This window comes from Barbus barbus (genome assembly GCF_936440315.1).
Source record: "Barbus barbus genome assembly, chromosome: 8".
NCBI classification, from domain to species: domain Eukaryota; kingdom Metazoa; phylum Chordata; class Actinopteri; order Cypriniformes; family Cyprinidae; genus Barbus; species Barbus barbus.
Window position 1 is genome coordinate 5,748,674 of NC_136736.1, and position 17,287 is coordinate 5,765,960.

General features: G+C 38.9%; 1 protein-coding gene across 1 annotated transcript in view; it reads left to right on the top strand.

Annotated features, from left to right (window-relative positions):
* LOC306874237 (E3 ubiquitin-protein ligase NEURL1-like) overlaps positions 1-17,287 on the top strand; it is a 34,146-nt gene that overhangs the window by 9,116 nt on the left and 7,743 nt on the right. Inside the window, exons 2-4 of the mRNA XM_079424134.1 lie at positions 2,145-2,386; positions 3,997-4,318; positions 16,210-16,905. Coding sequence (XP_079280260.1) covers positions 2,145-2,386; positions 3,997-4,318; positions 16,210-16,905 — 1,260 coding nt within the window. The remainder of the gene's footprint in view (positions 1-2,144; positions 2,387-3,996; positions 4,319-16,209; positions 16,906-17,287) is intronic.

Sequence of the window (17,287 nt, forward strand, 5' to 3'; positions counted from 1 at the left end):
TGTTTTTGTAATACAATATTTTGTCATATGATGGTTTTATATGAGCCTGCGGTTGCCAGATATAGAAAAAACATTTAGTCTTTATTCTCTTCTCTTGTGACATGTAGCCTTATCTGCATTGCTCAGGAAACATGTCATTGCCCACTATCAGCTTCTACAAGGGAACCACAATAGCTGAGAGGACTATCATCACTGAATGCTCCTCCGACTGTGCCATTACATACCTGTGAGGGTGTGTTATCTTGTTAAAGGATCCCCCTGCCAACTGGGTGAATGTTGGACATGAATGAATGCAGAGAGAATAGCCATAAGAGCTGAAACCGCTCATGGATGACATTGTCCCAACTGAACAAATACTAAATCATTACTGTGCCTCTAACATAGATATTCACCATCTGTTAGATCAAACCAGCAGAAATCATTACTCTGGCCACACCTGCATCTAGTTCACTGTTAATGTTACTGTGTGTACCCTAGGGGTGGGCGATATATCAGTTGTCAACCGGGAGAGATTTTGTCTATCACGATTACACATTCACGTAACGTTGCTGTGCTACGTGGCCACGAAAACTTATCGCTTGCACATGTTTTTAAGCATTGCGGTTTAAAAACAAGGGATTTTAAGCCATTGAAACACAATCAGCCGTTAAAGATAACTCACTTTGCTGTCAGAGAGGCGGTGTTCATAGTTCGCGGGTGTATTGAATGAGTTATTTTTGCCACTTTATAGGCCTTGAACAGTTAAAAACACAGACTTTTATGTGTCAAATTGCCCGTCTTTGCAAGTATTCTCATAACCACAGTAATTTAGGTCTTAAGTGAAAGCAAACAGCTGAGAAAGAAACCATATGAGTAACAGTAAGAGTAACAGTATATTGGATCCGGGCAGCTCTTAAAGTGACAGCAGTCTAATATTCCTGCTGTCTGTCCCTTTTTTTAATTTAGACTAGTATAAGTTTTTTGTGATATTGACACTAGTAACAAGAATTATGAAAGTTCTATGGTATCAAACATTTTATTTAAAGCAAAAATATATTGTGATATACAGTATATCATTACCGTGAAATAAATTACTCGTATTGTGATATATATGATTTTGGTCATACTGTGTGCGTATGAGATGAACAACCCAGTGGTTTTAACAGTTGGCCTTGTAGTCTGGCAGCTTCAAAAAAAAAAAAAAACACACAACGTGAATAAAAAGACAAGATATAAGGTTATATGATTGATAAATAGCATGACAGTAAGATAGATAGTATGACAAATAGATAGTAAGACAGATGTATATGATAGATAAAAAGATATGGAAACTCAACTATGAAGACAATTTAAAGCAACTCAGAACTATGGATACACTTTAATAGAAAGTATGACAGAGCAACAGTACTATAGATTGTATGAAAGAAGATTAGATAGATAGCCGTTTTCAGGTATAGCATGTTGAGAGATATGGGTGCATTAGGGTGGAAAGCGTTGTTGTTTTGGCATGTGGGTGTATAATTAAAAAACGTTAAGATCTTTTGTTGTGCTGTGTCATCATGTAAATTATTCCTGTTGCATATGTGCACTGTAAAATGTAAGGCTCAGATTAGCATGAAAGTGCACCCCTATTCAGGCGGGAGCTTCACACACACAAAACCTTGTGAGCTTGTAAGTGAGAGAAAGACTGTTATGAATTAATACATTGACAATCAGTCAACATAATTTTCCATTACGTGACTACAAGCAAAAACAAATTTGCAGTGCAACATACTGTATGATTCAAAAACACATCGCAATAAGATGCTGAAGCATTTTATGCTTCAGTACTGAATTTGTACAGTTCAGTACAGCCTGTTAGGAAAAGCGAATCAGATTTATCTACAAAGCTAAAAATCACTTTGTCCAATGAAAATGCTGTACACAAATGCTGCATGAAATGGGGTCAGACAAATCTCACCATGCAAGGGCTGATGCTGTTTTATGCGGTTCATTGATTTGAAAGTAAAGGCCAGGCTTAGTCATACCAAGCTAAGGTTTTAAACACGATTATAGCTGAGAGAAGACTTATTTTCACACCATTATGTATTTTTAGATGAATTCAAATAACTTAATCACACTGACGGACCATGTTTTATAAAGCAGTCTTTCTTTCTCTCTCCTAGACTCTCTAGGTGGACCGTTCCCCTCAACAGCTCACCGATGCCACCACAAACCCAAACGCTGTTTACCCTTGCATCCATGCGGAGGTGTCCCCATGAGCCCCCTTCTCTTCCACCCCAACGCTAAAGGCTCTCAGATAGTCATGGATCTTGCACAAAGGAGCGTCAAACGACAGGCCAGCTTCTGCAACGCCATCACTTTCAGCAACCGGCCCATTGCTCTTTATGAACAGGTCCGCTTAAAGGTAGGAACAAGGAAAGACGTACATGAATCTAGGCCATGTTGAATATTTGGGAACAGTGGGATAGTCTGGGGGGATGGTGAGTCGGTAATACTCAAGTGGACGATACACACAGGCAGATGTGAATACCTCTGAGGGTCTGCTACAGCAAAAACGACATTTGTGTTACAAATATTCATCTGTCTTGTCATAGTCTAGCATAAAAATTGAAGTTCTGTACACTTTAAGCTTTAGGAAAATGGGTTTTCGCTTTCTCTATCCTTCTTAGTTTGTTCCTCTATTGTTACTGTACTTTAAAAACACCATCCTAAAGAAGTTGTGCAAGTTCTCGCTTCCCAGGTCAATGCCGTAACAAACCAAAATAAACACTCTTATCTCAGACTATGGCACTCAATCTAGCCCAACCGGTTATTCGACCAGCACACACATATGGCTTTGTTTTTATACTCACTCGTTAGTCAAGTCTTAACCCTGATGTTCTCAGCAGAACAGAGCCGCTGTGATATAAGTCATTGTGTTCTTGAAATGTTTGTAGTGCTCATTCATGGAGTTACTGTAAATCAAATAAAACAGAGCTTCTCTACTCCAAACACACCACACGACTACCTCATACATCCCCTCAGTTGTCCCCTAAGCTCAACCATTTATGACCATCACACAACATGCCCCTTGTTTGGCCTTCAGCACTGCTACAAAAGGAAAGACAAGTCAAACTTTGATAGAATTAAGTTGAAACAAAGAAATGAAGTGGAAACTTGCTACAGCCCACAGGAAAGAAAAAAAACAAAAGAAATGTAAATTAAAATCCCAGTTGTTTGTCCAAAAACGGAAATGAGATTTAAAAAATGCAGCTGAAGAATTTTGTGTTTGGGAAACAAAAAAAGTTCTGTCATGACAACAAGTTTTAGCATGGTAATATACATGGCAATGTTAATGTTTTTGGTCTTGGCGGAATAGATCTGCTACGTTGCTGCTGCTGCCAAGACATGCTACTGCCAATACATCCACAGACGTGCTGCTGTGAGCATGTAGGAAATACTGCTGCTGCTGCACATATAACATATATGAAATAACCTCCATATGTAACATACATGAAATCACCCTGTAGTAGATTTATACAGGTGGAGCTGGGGAAGGTGGAGGGTTTCTGAAGCGCACTGCAACTGCTACAGCAAGCACTAGCCATATGTTAGCCATAGCAAGCACTAGTATTTCAATGTTGAACAGCAAGCTCATTGGCTGCTGATGCGAAAGAAACCAGTCAGCTGTCCCATGTGAATAATCATGTGATTATATCAGATTGAGTTAGAATCAGTCGGCCCGCGCCATCTAGAGTTTCATGACAGAACTTTGTATTACCAAAAAATTGTTTTCTTGCTGCTTGTGGTACCATTAAAAAGTAACTTCTGAATAAACTATGTCCCATATTTCATATATTGTATTACAAAAAGAAATCAAAGCCATGATTTTTAAACACTGCTTTCTACCTCATCAACCCCAAAAAGGTGCATATTAGTATTTATGAGAGTAAACATTTCTATGCTATGCAATGACCCATATAGAAAACTGTCTAATGTTTTAATGATAACAGATCCATTTTTTCCTGTCTTTAGATAACTAAAAAGCAATGCTGCTGGAGTGGCGCTCTCCGCCTGGGCTTTACTTCTAAGGACCCGTCTCGAATCAATCCCGACAGCCTGCCCAAATATGCCTGCCCTGACCTGGTATCCCAGAGCGGCTTCTGGGCCAAGGCCCTGCCAGAAGAGTTTGCAAACGAAGGAAACCTCATTTCCTTCTGGGTGGATAAGAAGGGGAGAGTATTTTACCGCATCAACGATTCCAGCCCCATGCTGTTCTTCAGCGGTGTTCGGACCACAGAGCCACTGTGGGCCCTCATCGATGTCTACGGTCTGACTAGAGGAGTGCAACTGCTGGGTGAGAAAAATAACTGTCTGCATACAGTAAAGCCAATTCATGCCAAGTCTAAATGTTCTGCCCTAACAAACTGTAAAACGAAATACTGAAGTAGTGTTTTTTTTAAACGCTAGCTTGGTTTTTAAATTGGAAAAACTCAGTTTGCATCATAAATGATAATTAATAATAATTTATGTAAGATTTTTACAATTTACCAAGAGTTTTTCGAAAAATGTTTTGAAGAATGGTTCAAATTAACTTAACGTGCATTAGTTAATTAGGTGCATAAAAATTTGTTATGAATATTTTGCACGTTTTGCATGAATTTACATGAACAAAATGTTTCCTCCTATATAGTTATCATTTAAGGTTCTTTTTTCTTAGAAAACCTGTTAATTGAGCAATAACGCATTCACTACGCATGTGTGAGGCTGTTGCTTGTCTCCTCCCTATGCAAAGCATTGTGCCTGAGTTAACTCACTGTTCTTCATAGAACAGTTTTAGCTTACATTTATAAATTGAAAACTTTTATTTTTACTGTTTATGTAAGTGTATGATCAAGAATAGCTCTTGCTCTAAACACACAGTAAATCAGAGAGCTTAAACTTGAAGGTAGTGGTCTAGATGTATTGCTGTATATAATCACAGTCAACATTGTCATGAGCAGAACATACCATACGCCACGCTTTGATGTACCGCCGAGTGTACGAGTGTTTGTGCATGGAAGGGGGGTTTGGCAGTAAGAGGCGAGACATTCACATCTCACACGCATACATGCAACAGGCTTTAATGCTGTCATCCCCCAGGGTTAATTATAGAACCAGGTCACATACACCAGAGATAGCTCCATTTATCCTAATTGAGCTCTGTGGCAATTGACGGCAGCCTCTCTGTCTGCTATCTGTCCACTGTGTGGGATGTGTTTCGTTACGTGTGCGAGTAACTTTATCTGTACCTTTGCCTCACGAAGGATAGCGTTGACATGCACTGCTGAACCTATGTTCTTCGATGGTCTACTGCCATGCTGAAACCAAAGAATGTGTGTGTGTGTGTGTAAGACCTGTTTTACACCACCAGTATGTATTTATTTCGCCGCCTATCGTAGAAGTATTCACACAAATACATAAGCAATATGTGTGTGTTCTGAAAGTGCACTATACACTTATCAGCACAATTTTTTGCAACATAAACTATGAACAAACATAAAAAAGCAAACTAGTCATCTGTCTTTTGAAACGCGTGTGTGTGTATACACTCTTTTCACCTCCCAACAGTACATCACATGTTCTCTTCCCAGAAGGGTTTGTAAGTGTGCATAGAGCCTGCAGAGAAAGATCAAAAGAGCTCTTCCCGTATTTCCATCAAATGTTGCTCCTGGAGTGCTGATGCCAGAACTGAAACAATCACATTTGAGTCTCAATTTCCTGTGGGCTGACAAGAAATGCCTTTTCTTGTCAGGAAGAACTTGTTAGCGACAGTACGCAAAGCCTGAGGAATCAAAAACTGACCGTATATAGTATTTACTTTATTAATACACTTTCTTTGTCTTGTTGTAAACTATTCACACTCATAAATTAATAATTGAATGAATGAATAAATCAAGTCTTTGTTTTAGGTTGCTTTTGTTGGTAATGGTGCCTTTCTAAATAATGAATTAATGCTGATGTTAATTTAATTAACAAATGAACAAATTGCAATAACTTGACAAATAACAAAAAAGCATTAACATTGGGATACATTGTGATGCTCTTGAGGGTGAACTTGACCTTCAGCCACCACGTCCCAGTTAAAAGTGGCTCCCAGCAGTGTTTCAAGAGGGGGTAGGCCTACACAGTCAAATGCAAATGCAAAATCAGGTCTAGAACACCCACTTTTCTCGAAGGATGAAAATCCCAATGGATAAAAGTCCTGACCCACATTTATCTTGTTGAATATAATTTCTCACTCAGAAATGTAGCATTAGAGAGGAAAAAACAGGCGGTTAATGCAGTTTCATGTTAATCTTAAAGAAATGCTTTCCTGCTTTTCTCAATTTATGTGCTAGATAAATACAGCTTTGATTGGGGATGGAAAAACTAGTCTAAATTGGTGGAACCATTTGTAAACCATTAACAGAATGAGGTTTGAAGATGAATTTGAACGCTCTATTGCCCATTTGTACAGATGCCATAAATTGTTCTTTGTAATTCTAGCCGTTCTTATCTTGTGAAACTGTGTTTTGAGTGCCTCTGTCTTAAATGCATGATGAAATTTTCTCATGCACCTGTGAGTTTGAAACACACACACACACACACACACACACACACACACATACACACATACAAATGATTACACTGTACAGTACACAATAACAAACGCACACACCCACACTAACGACACAGCTTTCACTAATGATTGAGATCATTTCAGGTACCAGCATAACATGCTTATTATGCCGATGTGTTTGAGAATGCATTGCTGAAACGTACACTGGCCTGAAGTTGATGCTACGGTTGCCAGACATGCACTTCAGGATAGTCTTCAAATTGACATTTAATTAATCCACCATAACTCATAAACAGCCAAGAGCATGTGATTGATAGCACTATGATTAATTCATGATTTATCATAGTCTTGAGAAATAGTTCAAATACAGTTAGTTTGGAGAACACACACAGATTGCAAATATGATTTTTAAATGATTTTTAAAACACAAAAACGCATTACGTTGTAAATAAAACTAGATTATTTGAGTACATTTTTATAGGGACATGCTATTTTAGTCTTTCTACTTCAAAATTTCATATTTAATTCAGTGTGGTACGTGCCATTTCTTACTAGCAATTTTTGAGAGGAAATTGTTTCTACATTTCTGCTTTGTTAAGGTCTCTGCACACTGAGTCCGAAATTTTCGCATGCGTTTTTTCGCATTCGCAATCTTACAAATTCGTCACGCACAGAGACCTTGCACACTGAGTCCGATGCGTTTTAATTAATCCGTTGCGAAAAAATTCGCAAAACTATACAAAATGTCTTCAAGCAGTGAGGATGATTTTGTTGTCCTCTCTCTTTTTAGAAAAAGAAAAAGGAAATATTGGGTCCATCCAATCCTTAGATTGCGCAGAGAGAAAGGAGAGTTCCACCTCCTTATCAAAGAGCAGCGGGATTATCCCGAGAGATTCAAAGTTTATTTCAGGATGTCAGTGCCTCAGTTTGATACTTTGCTAGCGATACTGAATCCACATATTAAAAAGAAGACCACCAATTCCTGAACAGAGACTGTCTGAGGTATGGATACACCAACAGACACACACACACACACACCGAACTGCGGCATCGGAAAGGAGCGCGCCAGGCATAAAAAATAGGCTACAGCAGTTCTTTATATTCTGTCATAAAGTGCTCTGTGCTGCAAGACGACGTGTATTAATTTGTCTGACACTATTTTGGATTTTGGCTTTCGCTTGTACGGTGGCTCTGAATTGTCAAAACACCTTCTCAAAGCATCTCAAAATGCTTTATACGGATGCGAAAAACGCAAAAAATTGAACCCGATCCGAATTTTTTTTTGACGGACGAAAATTTCGGAGGCAGTGTGCAAACGTGATTGACAAAACGTGAGGTCGTATTTATTTTTCAACGTGCGAAAATTTCGGACGAAAAATTCGGACTCAGTGTGCAATGGCCTTTACCCTCTTCTTAAACACTGGCAATGCTAAATGAAGCAAAAGCTGGTGGACCAACTTATTGGGAAGCACCAATTCACAAAAAAATGTCATATAATGGCATGATTTCCCTTCTTGTGAGTGAGAATTTGCATCCTATTTGAGATTTAGCTGGCAAAAAAAGTTGCTGACATAGGTTCCTTTCATCCGTTTGGCTCATCTGTGTTTATTTTGCAAGATGATCACCATTGATTGTGGTATATGTGACCCTGGACCACAAAACCAGTCATAAGTGTCAATTTTTTCACTAAATATCTTCATGGAACATGATCTTTACTTAATGTCCTAATGATTTTTGGCATAAAAGAAAAATGGATCATTTTGACCCATACAATGTATTTTGGCTTTTTTGTGGTCCAGGGTCACATATAACCTCCAGTATGTACAATGTGTGGATTTATTATACTATACTGCATGAACTTCAAATCCTGATGAAAGATGGTGGGCTAGCAGAAGAAAGTATTCTTTGGTTTAGTATAATACATAGACATGACTAACAAGACTAAAGTCAGGAGAGCCCACAGTGGATTAAATCTGGTACTGAATTTTTACAGACTACATACTTCATACTGTGTGTCAGCCATCTTTATCTCATGACTCAAACAGATAGACTTAATGGCTCATTTTGAGGTTGTCATGGTACATTTCATGCCTCTATTGTTTAACTTAAAGCCTTTGTGCTCCCAGTGTCCAAGCAATCTAGTGAAAGAAAACACTCTCTATATGCACGTCCAGAGCGCCTTCTAATAGGATTTCAAATAGCTTGTCAAACATCTGGACTTTGTAGCAAATGCATAGCGTCTGGTTTCTCTAGCATTACATAAACTGGACCCTTGTGGTGCTAAATGCAATTTGGCTACAAGAAAAGTTAACTACATTCTTTCTACATTAATTAACTACATTAAATCTTAATGGAATTCTATGAATGGAGTTCTATTTAAGTTTACAAATAGGCCCGTATGTACTGTGTTCATAAGTTTTGATTTAATATTGAAGGCAGAAAAATTCGAAAACTGCTTTTTTTCATTTCACGTTCAGGGGTAAAAAGAAAATATAGATAAGCAGACATTTCTTCTGTTTTGTTTTGGTAACTTAAATGAGTTTTGGACAAGGGATGAAGTTGAAATGATATGATAGATATCAAAAGATATATTTGACATCAGTGTAATTTTACCATCACAGCATATCTATTGTTTTTGTTTGTTATTCGTTATTTAAAGACCTTTTAGAGAGCTTTACACCAATGCATCATATGTCGTTATCCTCCCATGTTACAACTATATAATACATGCTCTTTGTTCCTCAAAATGAAGGATGTTACAATGATGGACTTATAGACATGAAAATGTTTTGGGGAAAAAAGGCTCAGTTTTCTCATATCAAATAGGCTCAGTGTTCATTATCATAAAAAGAATAAAAAAAGCAACGTACATGGACCATAATTCTATAATATTTGTTAAGAAATATGCCGATTATACAGATTTTCTTGATTTATTTGATTGACGTGCAAGTTTGACTTGGCTACGGTGGGCCATTCCAGTCCCCCGCTGAAAGCATAATCCTCCAGAAATAATATCTTAAATTTGGACTATTTAACCAATTCAGCCAGAAAGAGTGAATTAGTGAGACTGATGGGTTGTTTCTGTGCTAGCTCACATAATGGGTATTAACAGTAGTAATTGCGTTTGTTTGTCTGGCCAACTGCTTTGGGGTGGAACAAATGAAATAAATTAGAACAACAGATGTTGTACCATTTGGCTATTTGACAGTATTTCACATTTTGAGTACAAAGAAGGGGGGGAAATTGTGAAGAAATGCTTGTCAAGAGGTCAGATTCTGTTTTTAAGAGCGCAAACCATCACAGGAAGTTCTAGGAAGAGTACTCAAGGTGGCGGGAAAGTGTAGCGTGACCCATCCCAAAACAGAACACCTTCCTTTTCCTGCTGTTAAGTGTCCTTGTATCCCTTCTCCAAACTTAGAACTCCCCTTTTCCTTCATTTTGCTCATACCAAGGCCTCGGGACATCCAAACATGGACAGTGCTGCTGAGATAAGGTGTGGCTGTCTTATATATAGGCAGAGCTCTTCAGGGCCTTCTATGAGGGAGTTATGGGCAAACATCAGTTTATAGACTGCTAGATAAACATACACATATTTAGGACTACACAGACATTCTCGTGTTTCCTGGGTCAGAGTCATAGTGCAAAATTTCAGTATGTCTCCAATCTGCTGGGTTAAATTAAATGGGTGGTACAAATGAAAAAAGCCTCGGACTGTGAATGTTGTTTGGGAAAAACAAGTAACTGAACAAAACAACATGGAAGATAATAACATAATGGGTTTATAATCCACAGCCTTGTCTTTTTACTTTTTGTGGCTTGAAGTGGTTAGTGTGAAGTATTTCTTCAGAATTAGCTTCACCCATGAATCGTTCACAATAAGACCAAGAACGAGTATTATAAGTAAAATGGGTCAATTTGGATTCTGTGTTGACTTCATCCGTGACATAAGGTGAGGAAACCATAGTTGGCCTGACTAAAATTTGGATATGATCCACACAGAGGGTCTTTTGTGGCTTTCTGAGTGTACTTGGCTGTGTGCGTGTGTGTTTCAGAGAGAGAAAGTGAGAAATGACCTCAGGGAAGGAGGTTTGTGACCCAGAGATCATTTGTCAATGGGTCCACGTGTTGCCTGTGTGGCCATTATTTCAAACAAAGAGACCAAACAGCCAAGCATGGCATAGAGCCAACAGGCTGTACTGAAACCTCTCCTGTCTCCCCCTATGGTTTCCCTCAAACACACACTTACATGTACCATATGCATCAGCATCACACTGCCCTGCGGGCCCCACGCTCTCTTCCCAGTTTTTTGTTCACATTGAAAGTCTAACAAACTGGGATTCAATCTTGAGCTTTGAAAGACAGAACTAAAACTTTCCTTTCATTAAAATGGGAAAATGATATACGCAAAAAGAGACATAGATAGTTGTATAGTAGTAGATAAAACAGCAAAAAGGCGAAATGAAAAATCAATAAGAACAACCTTGTACAGTGCCTCAAAGTAAAGCAAAAGCAAAGAACGTGCACTTCCATTTTTGGGCATTTCATTCCCATCCACGCTCTTTATGACTGAAGCAAGAGCCGCTTTTGTTTATCAGAAACCTCCTCTGCTTATTTTCCATTGCCTTTTGCCTTTAGCCCAACAGGTGCTGGAGTCTGGTGCTAAATTAAAAAAAAAAAAAAAAAAAAAGGACAATCAAAATGGGTGTTTGCTTTTGGTCAGTGCAGCTGCGTCCCATCACTAAAGTGAGGCATTAATGTGCAAGCCTGGATTCATGTCTTCTTTTTTATAGAGATTTATACTTTCAAAGCTATTAGAATCTGGTCTCAGCCAGTCATATTGCAGAATAGCCGGGGCTTGTGTGAAAGCTGCCAATAAGACAAAGGAAATGTGAGGATTGGCAGCGAAGCAGGTGCAGGGTAATTAGAGGGGCAGCAGCTGCCACCGGTCACAGACATCTTGGCACGAAAGCTCTCTTGTCTTTGCCCCTCCCTTAGTTTTTCCCATCTCCTTTCCTTTAAGCTTTCCACTCCAAGCGTGCAGTTAATGTCTGTGCTCCCTCAGAGTGGCCCAGCGAGTCCATTGAGTAATTAGCACTCGTTCGCCAAAATGGAGAAATTCTAAGCAAACCTTCAGGCATTCTAACGCCTTTTTTGAAGAGTCTGTTGACGAATGGTCAAAGCAGACAGATTTAAGTCAGCTTTATCAGACGTCCTGTCATGACTGACAAAGACAATTTGTGTCACAGCTACATAAAAACAGCATTGACCACTAGGCTCAAGAACTCAACGTCCTATAGATTGTTATGTGTTTTTGCAAGCTGCCGTTATTCGATACGAATTGTCTCTTCGCAAAAGCTGAATCAAAGCATTTTTGTTAACTGAACTAAAAATGAAAACTAACATAAATTGAAAGAACTTAATTTATACTAAAACACATTTTCATGAGTCCAAAACCATTTTTATTGCCACAGTTTAAAAGACTAATCTAAACAGACAAATTGAAAATAAAACGGAAATAAAACTAAAAACTGTAAAAACCCTGTGTGAATGACATTTAAGAGAACTGGAAATCATGAGAACTGAAAAGGGTTTGACTTTATTTATTCATCCAGACAGTATTCAAACAACTACTGCCATTGTTTGAATAGCTATACTAAGCTATTGTATGAGCGGAACAATTCGCGTCACATATTTTAGTAAATATAATTATCCATCCCAAACAATGGCTGTGTAAATGTAGACATTGTCACTGTAGAACTGATCACATCAATGTATTTCTGTTTGAAAGTGTCTATTTTGTACATCTGAAGTGTTATTTCCACGGTTATCAGACAGAATCCAGATCCCACTATGGTATGATCCCATTAAGATTGAGAATGGCTAGGAACATGATGAGACAGGGATGAGATAACATAAGAGAGAGATACAGTGATGGACAGCATAGGAATAGATAGATAAAATCCATCCAAAAGTATCCAGTAAATGTTTTGCTCACATTTTTCTATCTCATCCCATGTCAACCATTCGTTTCCCTGTCCACTTCCTTTTTTCTGTTTTGTGATTTATCCAGAGAGAAGCATCATGTCTGTTCAAACTAGATTTAGGCTTGCGTCAGTACCTCAACGTCTTGGTCAGTGTGGGACACTGAAGCCTGGATTAATCCTATTTACAGCATGGCTTTACTCTAATGAGCCTGATCTAAGAGACACACTCCAGCCAGACGTCCTGTGGTGATGTCATTACACGCTTCTCTGCCCAATCCAACTGGGTCGGTTCAGCTGGGTGTTCATTTTAACTGTGTGAGTTCATCCAAAACGAAAAATTCTGTCATCATTTACTCACCCTCATGTTGATCCCAAACACTATGAAAGATGTTTTGATGGATGTCCATGCTGGTCCTGGATCTCAACAGTTCACATTTTGGATGTCTCTCTCATCTGACACCATTTCAGATCTTTAAGTCATTACAAACGAGGTGATCAGTTGAATCGGGTGTGTTTTATTAAGGAGACATACAAAGTGTGCAGAGTTGGGGGTACTGCAGGACCAGGATTGAGAACCACTTTGAAGCTGGCCATTAATAATGGATAAACAATAGATAAACTGGGCGTGGATTAGAAAAAAAAAAGGCACCTTAAAAGCCTTTCATCAGTCATCAACACTAATTCCTTTTTGTGGCAAGTTTTGTGGCAACAATACAATTTGAAAGCTATGGCTGAAGGCAAGGAACTTGACACCACCTGATCATATACTTTTGTTAAATGATAAAAAGCAGTGTGAACGTTCTTCAAAACGCATCTCTTTGGAAGAAAGGAAGTTGGTTTGGATCGACATAAAGAAAAGTAAATTATTTTCATTTTAGTTATTGGGTGAATAATTTGCAACTAGAATTTTTGGGTGGAATATGATGCTGCTCCTATTATGTCTTCATTATCTCCCATGACTTTCTTTTCTTCATGCCCATAAATGACTGTAACAAATTTATCTCCATCTCGCCTTTAATAATTTTGTAGTTGTGTTAGAGCTAGTGCCCTTGGGCCATCCCCACGCTCTCCTTAGGAGTGTTCAATACTTCGCTAATTAGCACAGACTACCACACAAGACACTTTGAAGCTCTTAGAAAATGTTTTTAATGGATCAATAAGGAAAATTAAGTCCTTATGTTGGGACACTGATTTGCAGTTCAGAGCACCTCATGCGGCAGGCAGGTTTTTTGTATGCAAATCAAAGACTATGTACTTAGATTCATTTATCTCAGCTAGATCTGAAAGTCATGAGAGCCGATGATAGGATTCAGAGTGCTGACAAACAGAAAATGCATATCCAAATATCCGAACTAGACATTGCGATCACAAGTAGGAGGAGCAGAAAATGGAGAGGCAACACTTTACAAAAAGAACCTGTATATATTTCTGTATATTTCTATATTTATTTCTACATATACAAATTTATTTTTAACATCTCAACATTTCATTTTTAGTTATAATAGATAATTACCTCAATAAACACTGTAAAACTAGTGCACATAGTTAAAGATATATATAAAGCATAATCTTAATTGCAAAGCATTGTGGAGATCTACAGTATCTGTTGTTATATATGTACATGCATTCAAGCTCAAACTTGCTCAAGACCTCACACAAATAGGGTTAAGAAAGTTTTAGCAGCCTTACTTACATGTCCAAAATATTGTAGTTCATTATAACATATTTCACTTAACTTTTTTTTTTATTTACTTACCCTATCTGAACTATGCAAGTATTTCAATGCTTTAGTGATAATCCTAATTCTAATCCTTTGTTGACTCTTATTCTGAAGGATAGAAAGAAAAACAGTTGTGTCACAGATATTGCTTCATTCTGTTTGCAAAGTAGCTTTGCGTATTATTAGGGAATAAGTCATTTGCTGACCTGTTCGCCTTGTATTTTAGGGATTAATCTCTAAGCAAACCATCTTGCGTCCTTCATCCTGATGGAAATTAGTTACGTCCTTATAGAACTAAATATAGAGGGTTGGAGAACTGCTTTTTCTCTTTCGCTGTTGTTTGCTGAGCCACTCACACATACTGTAATGGGTCTAAGAGGGTTTATCTGAGATGAGAGCTAATCAACAGTCTCTGTGGTTCATTGTTGATATATAGAGACAGACACAGGAAGAGAAAGAGAGGCAGAAGGAGAGAGAGGCCCTCTGGAGGTAAAGCCTCTCACTTTCCTTTTATCTCCATCTATCACACTTCTTGACCTTCACCTACTTTTTTTATCTTCTGGTCATTTCCTTCTATGTGTAACCATCCCTTTCTCTCTCTTTCAAACCAACACTGCTGTGAGGATGCTCATGCAAAACACCTTACAGAGTCATTTATTTACAATAAACATTGTAAACAAATATTGCACAGGGTCGATATCAAAATATTTAAATATCCATCCCTCCATTCTCCAGACCTCTAATCAGGAGGGCTTGAGCCTATATATTTAAAAATGTGAAATATTTTTTTTCATGGTTAGAAAATCCATTTTACTGAGTTGGTTAAATTATGTTCTCCCTCTCTTTAATAAATATCAATGGTGTGGCTCTTAGGAGGAACCGGAGGAACGGCTAATTTTAACCAGCTAATTAGCACCGACAGGCTACTTTTAGTGCTAATATTTTTGTCTGGGGTCTAACTGCCTTCGAAGGCACAGATGAGGTCTAAATACAGGGCACACTCCAGTGGGGCTATCAGTTACAAAAGGAGGAACGACAGTCTTCAGCCTGTTTGAGTGCTGAGCTATGATAAACTAAGCTAGCCTACCTCTAAACTACTGTAATACGCTATTTTAGGCTACTAGGAGTGGGGAATTAAATTTGGTGTACGCAAAACACTTCGCTAGTGCAGCATTTCATTCATATTTAGCACTATTTTTGGCAGACGGGCGAGGAGCAGTGGGTATGTTGTGCTTATAGTACTATGCTAGCCTACTATTACATTACTATAAAGTTCTATTCATGGCAGCCAATGAGTAAGTGGTATAAATGGTAAAGAATGTAAAGAGACACTCCCTGGCAGTCATTTTGGAAACAACTTTAGCTCTTATGTAAAATAGTAATGCTTTACATGTACGCTAGCTCTCTTGAACTCACTTTTACTGTTTGCGTATTGTACTGATCAAGAGATGTGAACAGTAACTAGGACTCGAGTTAGATTTTTGCTTTTTTTTTTTTTTTGTAGCATGTACATTTTTGGTAGTTGTTGAAAAAGACTTTTATCTCTACACTTCTGGAAAAAAGAGCAAACCAACCTAAAGTTGTGTATGATGATGTTGAGCTGGTCTCCTAGGTTTGCCAGTTTAGAAATGCCTGAAAACCCTGTTGAAAAAAAACAACATAATGTTGGTTAGGTATGTTTTTCAGGATCAGCTAAAACCAGCTGCCATGCTTTATTCAACAGGAAACCCTCTAAAACAGTTGAGCCATGGTCCACTAGGGGACCTCTGCAAACTTTATTTTTCTTTTTTTCCAGTATTGCGTAATTAGTGATAGACATTTAAATCTGTAGGGCTGATTAACCACCCAATAGTTTTCAGTTATCTAGGATCAACCATTGAATAAAACCATAAGGCTAATCTGACAACTGATAGCTAACAATGTATCCCATCTCTGTCCCACAGACAGTGAAGTCGTCCCTCCAGACCTTCTCCGCCCACGATCCTTCACCACAGTACGTGGATCCACCTCGTTAAGACGTGAAGCAGACACCTCCCGCCTGTCCGTCAGTCTTTGCGATCTTAACCTGCAACAAGATGATACCAGACTTCGGCTCCCTCCTGCCCCCGTCGCCTGTCCCATTCCTCAAAATTCAATGAACTCCCAGCAGTCATCACTGCTTCCTCACACCTTGGAATGTGACCTACGTTTCCACCAGCTTCGAGGTGCCCACATCAAAACCCTTAACGAACAGACCGTGGCCCGATCCGAACACAACCGTGAAGAACGCACGCTGGTCTTCACAGATCGCCCACTGCGAATTGGCGAAACCATCTTCATCAAAGTCATTAAGTCCAGCCCTGCTCGATCTGGGTCTCTCTCATATGGTGTGACATCATGTGACCCAGCAGTGCTTCGCCCTAGCGACCTCCCTTACAATCCTGAGGCGCTGGTGGACCGTAAGGAATTCTGGGCAGTGTGCAGGGTGCCTACTGCTTTACAGAGTGGCGATATCCTGGGTTTCCTGGTCACACAGGAAGGGGAAGTCATTCTGAGTCATAATGGCAATAATGTGGGGATGCAGGTGTGTGTGGACAACTCACGACCACTCTGGATGTTCTTTGGACTGCACGGTGCTGTCACGCAGCTAAGGATTCTAGGTAAGCATGCCAAAACTATAGTTCTGCATTACATTATCTAGGTGTGTTAGCCTGACTTTAAAAAAACACTTTGAGTGTTTTCACACTAGCAGTTTAGTTCAAAACAGGGTCCGGTTCACATTAAAATTTGGTCATCTGAAAGCTGTCATGAAAGCCCATGAGTGCAATAGGGTACCGAACTAGAGACTCCCTGTAGGATTTTGGTTGCACTAGAACTGTGGTGCATTCAACTTGTTCAGTTGTGGAACGTGGGTAAATAAAGGAGTCATTTACATGTGCCACACTTCCTGCTGCCAGAAGGTGGCGTTATGAGTATACAGTAACTGATTATTGGCCTTTAGATGTGTTCAGGCCAGGACTGACTTTGGGGCAGATTGGACAT